Source organism: Coptis chinensis, chromosome 2, assembly GCF_015680905.1.
Source record: "Coptis chinensis isolate HL-2020 chromosome 2, ASM1568090v1, whole genome shotgun sequence".
Taxonomy (NCBI): Eukaryota; Viridiplantae; Streptophyta; class Magnoliopsida; order Ranunculales; family Ranunculaceae; genus Coptis; species Coptis chinensis.
Window position 1 is genome coordinate 102,922,494 of NC_141457.1, and position 12,302 is coordinate 102,934,795.

The 12,302-nt window shown below is 36.0% G+C and overlaps 1 protein-coding gene and 1 long non-coding RNA gene across 3 annotated transcripts; one reads left to right on the forward strand and one right to left on the reverse strand.

The window, feature by feature from the left end:
- The first annotated feature begins 1,206 nt into the window (after positions 1-1,206).
- On the forward strand, positions 1,207-6,913 carry LOC147519846 (pre-rRNA-processing protein esf1-like). The gene is given in 8 exon segments (XM_086591385.1): positions 1,207-1,424; positions 1,427-1,797; positions 1,870-1,935; positions 2,450-2,670; positions 3,041-3,203; positions 4,231-4,356; positions 4,983-5,719; positions 6,374-6,913. Coding segments are annotated over 8 exon segments (2,136 nt in total). The 5' UTR covers positions 1,207-1,300; the 3' UTR covers positions 6,702-6,913.
- LOC147519847 (uncharacterized) lies at positions 6,855-11,553 on the reverse strand. Of its 2 annotated transcripts, none has more exons than XR_015212357.1 (3): positions 11,495-11,553; positions 9,206-11,349; positions 6,855-7,857 (listed from the first exon to the last, which is right to left on the reverse strand). It is a non-coding gene; the product is annotated as an uncharacterized LOC147519847 (long non-coding RNA). The 2 variants fall into 2 exon arrangements; XR_015212358.1 differs by having other exon boundaries at positions 9,201-11,349.
- Positions 11,554-12,302: the final 749 nt, after the last annotated feature.

A 12,302-nucleotide genomic window follows, 5' to 3' on the forward strand; every position in this document is an offset into this window, starting at 1 on the left:
AAGTTGGAGGTCTTTGATTCCAAGCCCTCCATTGCACTTGGCAATACATGCCATCCTCTAAGAAAAATAATGCAACTTGCGTTCAGATGGAGAGTGCCCCCAGAGAAAAGATATTCTTATTACATCCAACTATCTTTGTTGGTAGCAGTGTGCAAGACATGATTGCTATGAGTCAGTATTGAAGATATAACTAAGTTGACCAAGGTCAGACGACCAAATTTTGATAGAATCTTCGACTTCCAACCAACAAGCTTATTTTGGAATCTTTGAAGTAACGGAGCAAATTTATGAATGGGCCCCCCCAGTAAGATTGGGTATTCATTCCCAAATAGATCGGCATACAACTGGTAGATGGGATTTTCTAATAAAGTAAACAAGTATCCTGTGAAGTTTGGGATGATGAAGAATTTGAGATTTTTCTCTGTTAATTGTTTGGCCATATACTCTGCAATATTTTGTTAGCGAGTTGTTCAAGAGATATTGCTCCTACAGACTACATTTCCCGAACACAAAGAGATTGTCGGCATCTATGTTGTGTGGACACGGACGGACACTGACGCGATGACTCGATTATATTTAAAAAATGTAGGACACGGACGTGGCAAAGGACACATAAATTAGTTAATATTTATAATTTTATTTTATATAAATTAAACATTAAAAACTAAATTAAATGTATCAACATTCATAAATTCAAAACTATTAAAGATAAATAGCTACAAAATTAAGTTTAATATTTTTTAATCAAATTTTAAAAACATATCATAAGTTTTAACAAAACAAAAAATGAAAAAAATGAGTTTTTTAATATTATTTTGATTTTTTTTGATCAAATCTACGTCCTCACCATGTTGACCGCGTCTTGACCTGCATCCGATTTAATTGACCGCATCTTGACCATGTTGACCTCATCTGATGCGAGTCCATATCGGTCCGCACCAGCGTCCACACATCCCATTAGTAGGTGGGTTCATGCTTTAGAGGTCGCATAGATAAGGTGGGAAACAACAACACAATATCTTGCAAGTCAGCATCTTTAGAAAATTTAATAACAAAATCTCCATGAAAAAGAATAAAAAGATATGGAGATAATTGTCTCTTTTGTTGGCTTAAAGAAACCACGAGGTAAGAGGCAGCTCCATTTAAAAAAGAATAGAATACGATACCTTCACCACACAAAACATTATGCGGTTAATAAAAATATATTAATGGGCTGAGGTTGGGTTAGCCGGCCCAAAGTTGCAATCGAAAAACCTACACACCTGCCTCTCTTTCTCCCGCAGCAGTGAAGAAAAAAAAAATGGCGAAGAAAAACAAAAACAAGTTTAACACAGAGGCCAAAACCAGTTTGCAGGATAACAATATTAAAAACGATGGAAGGAAAATCATCGAAGACCCACGTTTCTCAACTGTACATTTCGACCCCGATTCCAGAATGTACCAAAACACCAATCCAAAGTCCCAATCGACTCGCGATTCAATAGAATGTTCTCTGATAAGAATTTCGCCACGTCATCTTCACATATTGATAAAAGAGGTAAACGTAAGGACAAGAACGCAGTTAATCCTCTCCGTCATTATTATAAAATCGACCAACAGAAACTTCAAAGTCACAGTGACAGTGAAGAAGAAAAGGATTTGCAAAAGAAGAAGAAGAAGGATGAAGTTGAAAGCGAGAGTGAAGAAGATGAAGAAGGGGAGAGTGAATCTTCTGATGCTGAGGAGGAGTTGGACGATGTTTCTACTGCTAGTTCTGATTCGGACGATGTTTATTCCGATGAAGAAGAAGAGGAACAGGTGAGTGGTGCGAGCTATGTCAACAATTTAAATGAATTAGAGGTTAATGCTAATTGAATTTTATGGAAACAGATACCGGAAATTCAGCAGGAAACTCACAGGCTCGCTATTGTTAATATGGATTGGAGTCAAGTCAGGGTACATCTTTTTATCTATCGTATTTAACACTATTGTTTACTTTATGCTCAAAGAACGTATCTTTAATACAACTAAAGTTTGGTTGTTGACGTTTTCCTGCCATCCTCTACTCAAAAGTCACAGCACAGATATATAAACAGTAAGATTTTGTGATACTATGTTGTCAAACAACAAATATTTTTAACTATGTCTTTTCAATTCAACTTGTACAGGCACAAAAGAACTACAGGGTCCACAAATGAATTATTTTGTTTTGTGTCTAATTTTGCTTAATATTGTATTTGGTATCTCCATCTCTCTTTCTCTTCTGGATGTACAAATTATCCGTACCATAATTAAGGCGTGTGATGCTTTATTGGGCACATATATTTTCTGCTTGTACAACTGTACAAGTAGGTTTTCGTTTATTAAATATCAGATGTCAATATGTCATTATGCTGTAGTTACTGCTACTCTTATCAAGTTATGGCTGGCGTTTATTGGCTGACAATTGCTGTTATTATATATTGTCTAGGCGGTCGACTTGTATGTAGTGCTCAGCTCGTTTCTTCCTAAAGGTGGACAATTATTGTCTGTCACTGTCTATCCATCTGAGTTTGGACTTAAACGTATGGAAGAGGAAGCCGTAAAAGGTCCTGTTGGATTGTTTGATAGTGACGATGAGAAGAGCGACGATGGGGACAACGGCGAAATTGACAAAGAAAAGTTGCGTGCTTATGAGTTGAGCCGCCTCAGGTGGTTGCTTCCGTTCCTTTTGTTTTTTCTTTCCATTCGTGAGTATCATGAATAGGTTCACTTCTGGTCATGTAGGGAGCTTTTCCTTTTCCTCAGTATTATTATATACAGTGCATTTTCAGACCCTGAAATGGGAGCCTGATCCTTTGCGGTAATGAACTATCAATATTGTAAAATAGACACCATAAACAGTGATTAATAGTACATGGGATATGTTAACTTGGATCTCCAAGTAAGGAAATTTTCTGTAATTGTTTCCTTTTTCTACAGTGAAACCTATATGAAAAAGCACCATTATGTTTTAATATGTTTCCAAAATTCTTTCCAAATGCTGAGTACATTGTTCATATTGTCTTCTCTTCCGTGTCAGATATTACCATGCTGTTGCAGAGTGCGATTCAAGCGCTACGGCAGATCACATCTATAAAGCTTGTGATGGTCTGGAATTCGAAAGATCATCAAATGTACTGGATTTGCGGTTTGTTCCTGATACCATGCAATTTGAACGTTCTCCTCGAGATGTCGCAACAGAGGTATTTTCTCCAATTCCTTTTAACACTGACCTGGTCATTTTCCTTGAGGTTATTTGAACTGACTTGAACATTATAAACAAACTACTTAAGTCTACGAGTGGAAGTTATTGATGTACAATGAGGTGGTTTTGGGACTGATAGAGTTGTTTATAAGGTGAGGATCCTCAAGGCAGATAATTCTCACCGAATGGGAAAAACAAATTCTTATATATGAAATATGTATTTCCTTCCTTATTTCAAGCACCTTAACCCGTCTTCAACCAGACAAACTCTTGTAGCCTTACAGGATTTGTAACTTATTGCAATTTGATAGCATGTAGGGCTGGAAATGGTGCGGGTTTTTTCCGACCCGATCCAAACCCATTAACGGGTTTGGACCTTAATAATGAGTCGAATAAGAAAATGGGTCGGATATGGATTATCCATTTTAATTCGGATTCAAATATGGTTTTACTCGGGTTGTGGGTCTGTTCATCTGAGCAAATCGTTTGTAAATGTCTAGCTTGAAAGTACCAGTGACGGGTTGTGGGTCTGTTCATCTGAGCAAATCGTTTGTAAAATAATGCTTCTGTTTTGTCATGGACATCTTCTTGTCAAAGTAATAACTTGTTTAGGGTTTTCGTAGGACTTGCTGTTTGGGGTAAGATATTTTTTTTTTGCCGTATTTCTCTGTTTTCTGTTTAGAATGCCATGTGAAGCTGTGTTCTTGATTTAGAAAACAAGAAATGTAGGAGTTCAATTTTAGTCTCCTGGCAATTGGATGGCAAAAACAGGGTGATTTCCCAATAAAGATAACAAGGAAAAGTGAACGTAGTGCACAGATAACTGCCCCTAGGACATTATATTCTAACCCCCCTTGATCTCTATTCTGTGTTGTTGCAAACTTGCAATTCTTAAACAGTTTTGTTCCGCGGAGATCTTCTTTTCATGTCTGTTTTGGCATGCTACTCTTGCTGGTGTTAAAATACTCAATTAGTTGATGAGCTGGTTGTATAACAAATTCTCACCCCTTGTTTATTGGTGGCAGGTACCAGAAAATTATAATGTCGTTGATTTTAAAACTCAAGCACTACAACAAAGCAATATACGTCTTACTTGGGATGAGGATGAGCCTAATCGAAAGGCCCTGAGGCGGAACTTCACTGATAAGCAGGTTGGTCAGCTAATTAGTAGCTTTGGCTTTAAGGTATATCGTCTAGCTAATTCTACAATCATAGGCGGAACTAAAAATTCGTTCTCTATTCAGTAAGACTAAAAGAATGGAAGGAAATCAAGGAATGCATGTAACCTATCCTCAAATTCATGAGACTTTGGGTATCTTCCACTTTGTTTCATCTAAAGCCGCGTCCGATTTAATGGGATTTTTACTTTCTTCTTTTTACTGTTTTTGTATTTGTATTTGTTTTTTTGGTTGACTTTTTTTTTTCAAAGGATTTTTTTTTCTTGAGTCGGACTATGTAGGGAAGTGGTTTGATCTAGTTAGACATCATTTTAGCTTGATTAAATGGAGAGACCTGGTTTAAAATTTTTGGTGTTCTACTGCAACGATAATTCAAAAAGCCGACAAGAATTACTACTATTATTGTTATTAATATCATTGTTTTATTTTAGTTAATTTATTTTTGTTATTTTTTCGGGGGAGAGGGGCTGTTAAATCCTACAGCAGTAGTCATTCCCCCAGCGGTCTCTGATGTAATTCACCTTTTCATATTCTAACTCCTTTAATTGGAACCATCAAACTGTTCTGATAATTGTGGCATTCATATATATTTTCTACAGCTGGATGAGTTGGACATCAACAATTTTATAGCCACTGACGAAAGTGGCAGTGACGATGACGATGACGATAATGATGATAATAACGAGCATGATGTGGCTGGGGAGGGACAATCTGGTGAAAATCTTGGTAAACTTGAGAAGTACCGAGCCCTCATACAAGCTGGTGATGGTTCAGATGGAGATGGCAGTGAGGACGACAAGGACATGGAGGTAACATTCAATACTGGCTTAGAGGATATTAGCAAACACATTCTTGAAAAGAAAAAAGATAAGAAGTCTGAAACAGTTTGGGAGGCGGTACTTAGAAAAAGAAAGGAAAAGAAGATAGCAAGGAAGAACAGGTATTTGTCAGATGATGAGAGTGATGATGGTGAGCTAGAATCACCTGAACAGCCTGATGATTTTTTTGTTGAAGAACCTTCAGTCAAAAAGGGTAAAGTGGGTAAGAGTAGTCTTAGAAAAAAGGAGGAAGAGGACATGGACAAGGAACAAGAAGCAAGTACAGCAGAACTTGAATTACTGCTTGCTGACGACCAAGGGGCCGCGCCCACTATGAGGGGATACAAGTTGAAGCGTAAAATGAGGAAGGAAATGGTGAAGAAGAAGAAGAAGGGAAAGGGGAAGGAAGACCCAGCTGAAGACAAGCTACCTTCTGTTGCTTGTGATGATCCACGGTTTTCAGCTTTGTTTTCTTCTCCTCTCTTTGCACTGGACCCCACAGATGCACAGTATAAGAGGTATGGAACAAACTGCTTGTTTGCAAGACTTCTTCTCCAGTTTTGTTATTTTATTCTAATTGTCTATTATTATTCATTATTATAGTTTCTATTGGTTATTTTATGTACTTCGTTGGTAACGTACATAACTGCTCAGATCAGGAAAACCTAATTGTAAATACCTAGCCCGGACTCTTGTCTGCAAATGAGATCCACTAGTTAAAATGAGCCACTTTAATGACCTTCCATCAGTATGAACAGGTATCTCATCTCCATCTTTTACCATATTATTTTCTATCCTAAACAAAATTACTTGCCTAGTGGCATGGATGATCATTAGATGATCCTAAACAAAATTACTTGCCTACCTTGAGTTGTTTTTGGGCACATTGAATGTGGTCCATTTTTGCTTAGGATGCACAGTCACACAGAGACCATGTCATTATTGATTCGTAAAAAAAGCTTCATGGTTTACCCACAAAAGAGAACTTGCAATAGGTTCTCATATGTTGTTCTATAGAATTGGAGTCGGAAGTTTTTTCATCAAGTTTTTTTAGGGTGTATGCAGTTAATCTGGTCAATACCTCGAATCTCTATTAATGTGATTAGCTGTGGACATGTCTTGTCAGATAACTTTTCTTAGTGTTTTGAGACGCCCAATTACGGTTGTTGCAGGAGTGCAGCTTATGCTCGGCAATTAGCACAACAGAAAGGTGTCGGGGAAGAAATCTTGGACAAAGAGCAGAAGAAAACGCCAAAGGAAATCTTATTGCAATCGGATGACACCTCAAAAAGAGATGAACAGAAGCAATCTGACAGTATGTCTAGAGAGAAAGTGAATCCTGAGCTCTCATCCATGATCCGATCATTAAAGAGAAAAACACAACAGTATCAAGCTACAGCCAGTGGTACAGCATCAAAGAAAGCCGTTTCCATTCAGTCTAATGGTCTGTTGCCAAAGCTTTCATCGAGTAAAAAGAAAGCTAAAGTTTCTAAGAGCTGAATTACTGCTCCTGCAATTCTTCAATAGAAGAGGATGATGCTTTTTCTGGCCGTCTGTCTTTTCCTTTGCCTAGTGAGAGGAAGATTGCATCGGAAGTAATAAAGTAGATATTTGTATTTTCTTGTGGTCAAGTTATATTGTTATTGGTGCCAGATATGATGCCCAGGACTTGGGGATAAATTAAAGGGAAATATTAGTTTTGCGTGGTTGAACTTGCTGCGCATGTGTAGGCACAACGGTGGCAGGTGAAAAGTTAGGATAAAGTTGTCATCTTGTGCTGCAATAGGCTTAGATTTATAGCGGTTTTACCCTATGATGTTTGCACAGGTCAAACCAATCTCCTGAAGATTTTGAGGTTTTTCTTCCCGAAGAGATTTAGTCGCATCGTTTAGATTATTTCTCTAAATTGTTTCATCCTTGTCTTTAATGCACGTTAAAGTTAAGGTTTCACTCCCCAACATGATAGCCCTATATATAAAAAAATAAAAATAAACATGATAGCCGAATGTACGTAGGTTGTTGGTGTCTACCTACGCTAAGAGGTCTCGAGTTCGAGTCTCTTATGTGGTATCATGCCGGGTCTAGGTGGTGCCACCAGGCTAGTTCTGGTTCCAACTTCCAACAACCCAAGATCAAATTCCTCCTTGGCGGGTCTGCGTCTTCACTTGAAAAAAAATAAAATTTCATATACATCGCTACTTTCAACTGGTATACCCGCATCTTCACTTGAACAACGATGTAACTTGTAAGATCCCCATTCTACTGACTCTTGTTGTTACATAGCTTACAAATTCTATTTCTTTATTTGATTGAGCAGGTTTTCACGGCAAGGATCGAGATACATTGCAAGAATCCAAAACACTACAAGTCCCAGCAAACATTTGAATATTCTTGTGATATACGATTTTTTACCTAATATGTAATGCTAAGGAGCTACACATTTATAAAGCATGAATTTAGGCCCCTAACATTCAAGAGCATTCGACCTTTACGAGAGCAAAAGCCACAATAACCTCGTCTTTTGGAGGGTTACCTCCTCTATGCTACATCCCTTAAGGGGTAGCTTGTTATCATCATTTCCCACATTTCATTGTTTCTGCCAGGTGTCCATAATTACAAGGTCTCAAATGTCCATAATCAGAACTTGACTTAATTCCTGGAAAGAAGAAAAAGAAAAATTATCCAAAATCTACGACACACACACATATAAAGTATCAGAAAATTAGTGATGGAAGAAAGTTATAAAACCGCAGTATAGAAGAAGAGATGGTAAATTTGTTTCGAATTTATGTACCCCAATTTGAAATATAGAATTCCGCTGGTTATCAAAAAATTTCCCATGCTCCGTAAAAAATCAGAACAAGATCAACAAACATAAGAAGTGCTAATATCTTGGGATACAAAATAAAAAAAAAGGATCAAAAAAATTACTTATAACTTACAACCATTTTAAAACCAAATAATGAAAACACGCCCACAAGTGCCAGTGTATGAGTCATTAGGAATGAGAGCCCTTGGACAATACTTCTTTCTTTGCAATACACCAAGACTTGTGCCTATATGAGTGGCCCAGATGCTATAATTCTGACGCCTCCGGAAGTACACCCAGCATGAATGTTGCACTATCTTTTATGTTAATGAAAAAAACTTAAAAATATTATGTCTCCAATATTTTGTGGAGGCATTTGACATTCGTCGTTAAGTCTAAATTCCAAACCACTAGACATTAAACCGCAAAATCTTTATAAACTAGACCCTAAGCTAAATTAAACCAGCAAGACACTAAATCTAACCATGAAGTTTTCGGCCTCCCTAAGCCTAAACCCTAAACCTTAAGACACTAAACCCTAATCCCTATATTCTAAATTTATAAACAATAAACTCTAAAAACCGTTTCATTTTAGTTAATCAAACCCACAAAATAAAAATCAAATGAATTTTGAACGATTTTAAAATCGTGGTGTGTATTCATTTTAAAATATATAGGTTTAAACGTGGTGCAAACATTTTAAAATATATAAGTTTATAACGTGGTGCAGATTTTTAAAATATATAAGTTTATAACATGGTGCATCTGCATTTTAAAATGTATAAGTTTATAACGCCCACATTCGGATGAAAACAAAGTAGAAGTTTTAAAATTTAATTTTTGGAGTAATAAAACAAATTTTGCTAAATTCTATTGAAACCCAAAAAATATATTCTTTTTGTTTTTAAAGTTTAGAAAAGTAGTTATCTTATTCAAAAACACTAGTTATCTTATCTTTAGTTATTTTGGAAGGGTGAAAAAGAGAATAATTTATATTAAAAATAACAGTGGACTAAAGGGATCAAAAGCATAAAGTTTTTCTATAAAAACACAAGAAAGAAATAAAAAATTGTAGGGGTATTGAAAAAACCCAAAAAATTATGGATAGGGTTTTAATCCAGTTTTTTTTTTTTTTAAATGAGAAAAGCCCAATTTCTTGTATAAAGTATGATGGAAGAAAGATATCAAACCGCACTATAGAAGAAGAGATGGTGAAGCATCGCTTTATGTACTTCAACTTGAAACCCTGGATTCCGCTGGTTCTCAAAAATTTCCCATGCTCCGTAAAAATCAGAACAAGATCAACAAACATGAGAAGTGCTTCTCTCTTGAAATACTATTAACAAAAGGATCGAATTAATCTTACAACCATTTGTTGACCAAACAAGAACACGCCCACAAGTCCATGTCATTAGTTTGGACGCCTCCGGAATCTCAGTGCAGCATGAATGTTGCACCATCACTATGTTGCCCAAACTTGTTTCCTACAAATCAGTGTTCACTTAGCACCATTCGTAAGATTCCATAAAAAAGACAAGAAAGTCGCCACATTTTAGCAGCTGCATATTGGCCAGCAATCACATATCACCATGAAGTTTTCGGCCTCCCACTTGGTCCCCTCTCTCCCTTTGCCGTACTTACAATCAAAACTGTTTTTGTAAATAAAATCAGAAAACGATTTGACCCTAACAAAAGAAAACCTAAGCTACAGGAAATGTGTTTCTTCTTTGAAAACAAAGTGATGAACTTTTAAAAACAGATTTCAGTGGAGAAAACAAATATATGAATACTTTTGACAAACTTTTAAAGTTTAGAAAAGATGCCGAAAACACTAGATCTTTTTGAAAGTAAAGGGTGGGTACTTCGACTAAAGGGATGCCTGTTATCTACCAAGAAAGAAACTCTGAATTTAGAACACATTGAAAAAAAGCCTGAATAAGGTTTTTAATCCAGATTTTGAAAAGCCAGGAGGGCAGTTTACCACATTCGTTATATACAGGTGACGATGTGGAGCTTTTCCAAGAAAGATGCGCAAAAACTTTGTTTCAAAAACAAGTGCAACTTATGAAATAACGGAAAAACATTTAACCTTTAAAAAGAAAGTGTATTTTCAAATGGATGAACCATGATCACTTTTTCCGAAACAAAAAATATTCGAAAAGAACGGATGCATAAAACCTTTCATTATTAGGGTAATACATTACTTCTGAACTTGTAATTGTGAACATTCGAAAAAAGGAAATTTCTAATATCTAAGGCTGTGCTTATTACCTTGGCAAATTTCTGAACTTTTAACACTCGAAAATTGAACGAACAGAAGTTAAATCAGGGACTTTGTAGGCAATTCCACCACCCAAATCCATCCGAATTATTCAAAGAAAGGCAAACTTTGGCAAATGGCAGCAAATTCTGACCAAGTTTGCATCACCTTTAAAAGGGGTTTTGGTAGTAGAACCCCACCTACCAAACCATTCTTTTCACACCTTTGCCAAAGCCCTTGATTCATCCTCTGTTCAATAAAATTTTATCATGGAAAAGTTTCAAATCTACAGCGTAAACAAGCACAACCCAAGTGGTGAGAAGAAAATTAAAGTTGGTCGTCTCAAATTCGATTTTAGAAAAGCACAACCGATTTTGAGTTGTTGTCTCAAATCCAGAAAATTAGAATTTTGTTGGTATATTTACATGTAAAAGTTTTCGTATATACTGAAATAAAACAAAGGACAAAAAATGAAATTAATACGACAAAGAAGGATAGAAAAAGTTTTACTGATTGAATTGAGGAGAGTGAAAAGTTTACCTTACGTCTATTATGTCTTTATTTGATGATAGAACACAATACAGATATTAAGAACGTATGCCCCAAAGATAGCAAGTCTAAGGATGTACCGAGATCCTTATACAAAATAGTTACAGGAACCAATGAGATTGCAGCACTTGTTGAGAGTAGAATGGCCTGCAAAATTACATAGTTTGTCAATAACAACTCACGGAAAAACAACAATTTAAGGAAAGACAATCCTCCTGGGACCTAGCACTTGAAATTTGCCAACTCTAGGAGATTTTTGCTCGCCCCAAAATCCTAAAATAAATTGCATCTACTAGCGTCACGGAACAGATAAATTGAGGAGCTAAGAATGAAAACATTACCTACACAGCAGCTAGAAGCTCCCACTGAAGCAATTGCTATAGCTCTGGCACCTATTGAGTTAGCTCTTTCTAGCATGAAAATGCAAGATCTTCTGTGCCTCAGACGGAATATTATTTATCTTTTTTCCTGCTATAACAATTGGGCCACAACCTCGTCCATGAAGCTAATACGACTCTTTCTGAATGTACCTGCAGAGCGGTTTGGTAAACAACTATGTCAGTTTACATCAGGTGATTAAGGTTTAACTTCTCAAATAATATCAACGTAAAGTGATACACACACTTCAGTTGGAAAATAAAAGGTCCTTATTACTTCATATAAGAGTAGCCTCACCAAATATTAAGTCCCAAAGTCAACCAGCTGACTAAGTATACCTGAAATAATTTTATTATGCAAAAAATATTAAAACAGCTCATAGAGAAACCTCCCAAACGTTTCTGTATCGCTTCCAGTTCACATTTATCAAGTGAGCTATAACACCCCGTTTATTTTTATTTTATTTTTCATATTTATTAAGATTTAAAAAGTAATAATAATATTAAAAAAAGATAAAGATAAAGATAAAGATAAAATAAGACAAGATAAAAATGTGGGAGAGTTAGAGGGGTTTGGTTACAACCGAACTCTCTTCTTTTTTTTTGTTAGTTTTTTTGGGGGTTTTGAAATAGAAGAGAAAAACAAAGAGAAGAAAAAAAAAAAAAGACAGAGAGGGAGAGATAGCTATTGCTTGAGAGTATTTGAAAGAGAAAGGGGCGGAGGAAGACAACACCTTACCGTTGGTTTTCGAGTTCGGCGGTTATTTCGCTTTCACTAAAGTTTTCGTTTACGATTAATTCTGGTGAGTGGGCTAATCTTTCTTTCTTTTAAGAAAACTATTTGATTTAATTATATATGTGTTCTACTTGAAATTTTAGTTCTTTGATTTATTGGAACCTTAAGATGAAATCAAGTATGGTTAGTTTGATCGATCATGCTGTGTTACTGCTACTGCGAAATTATCCTTATTGTCTATATACCTATGTATTTCGTGTGGTATATAACTATATATATTTAGATGCTAACTGTTGGTCATTTATTAGAAGTGCTCTAGAAACTTAGACGTGTCATAACTTACTACACGTGAGATAGCTTCGGGTAACAT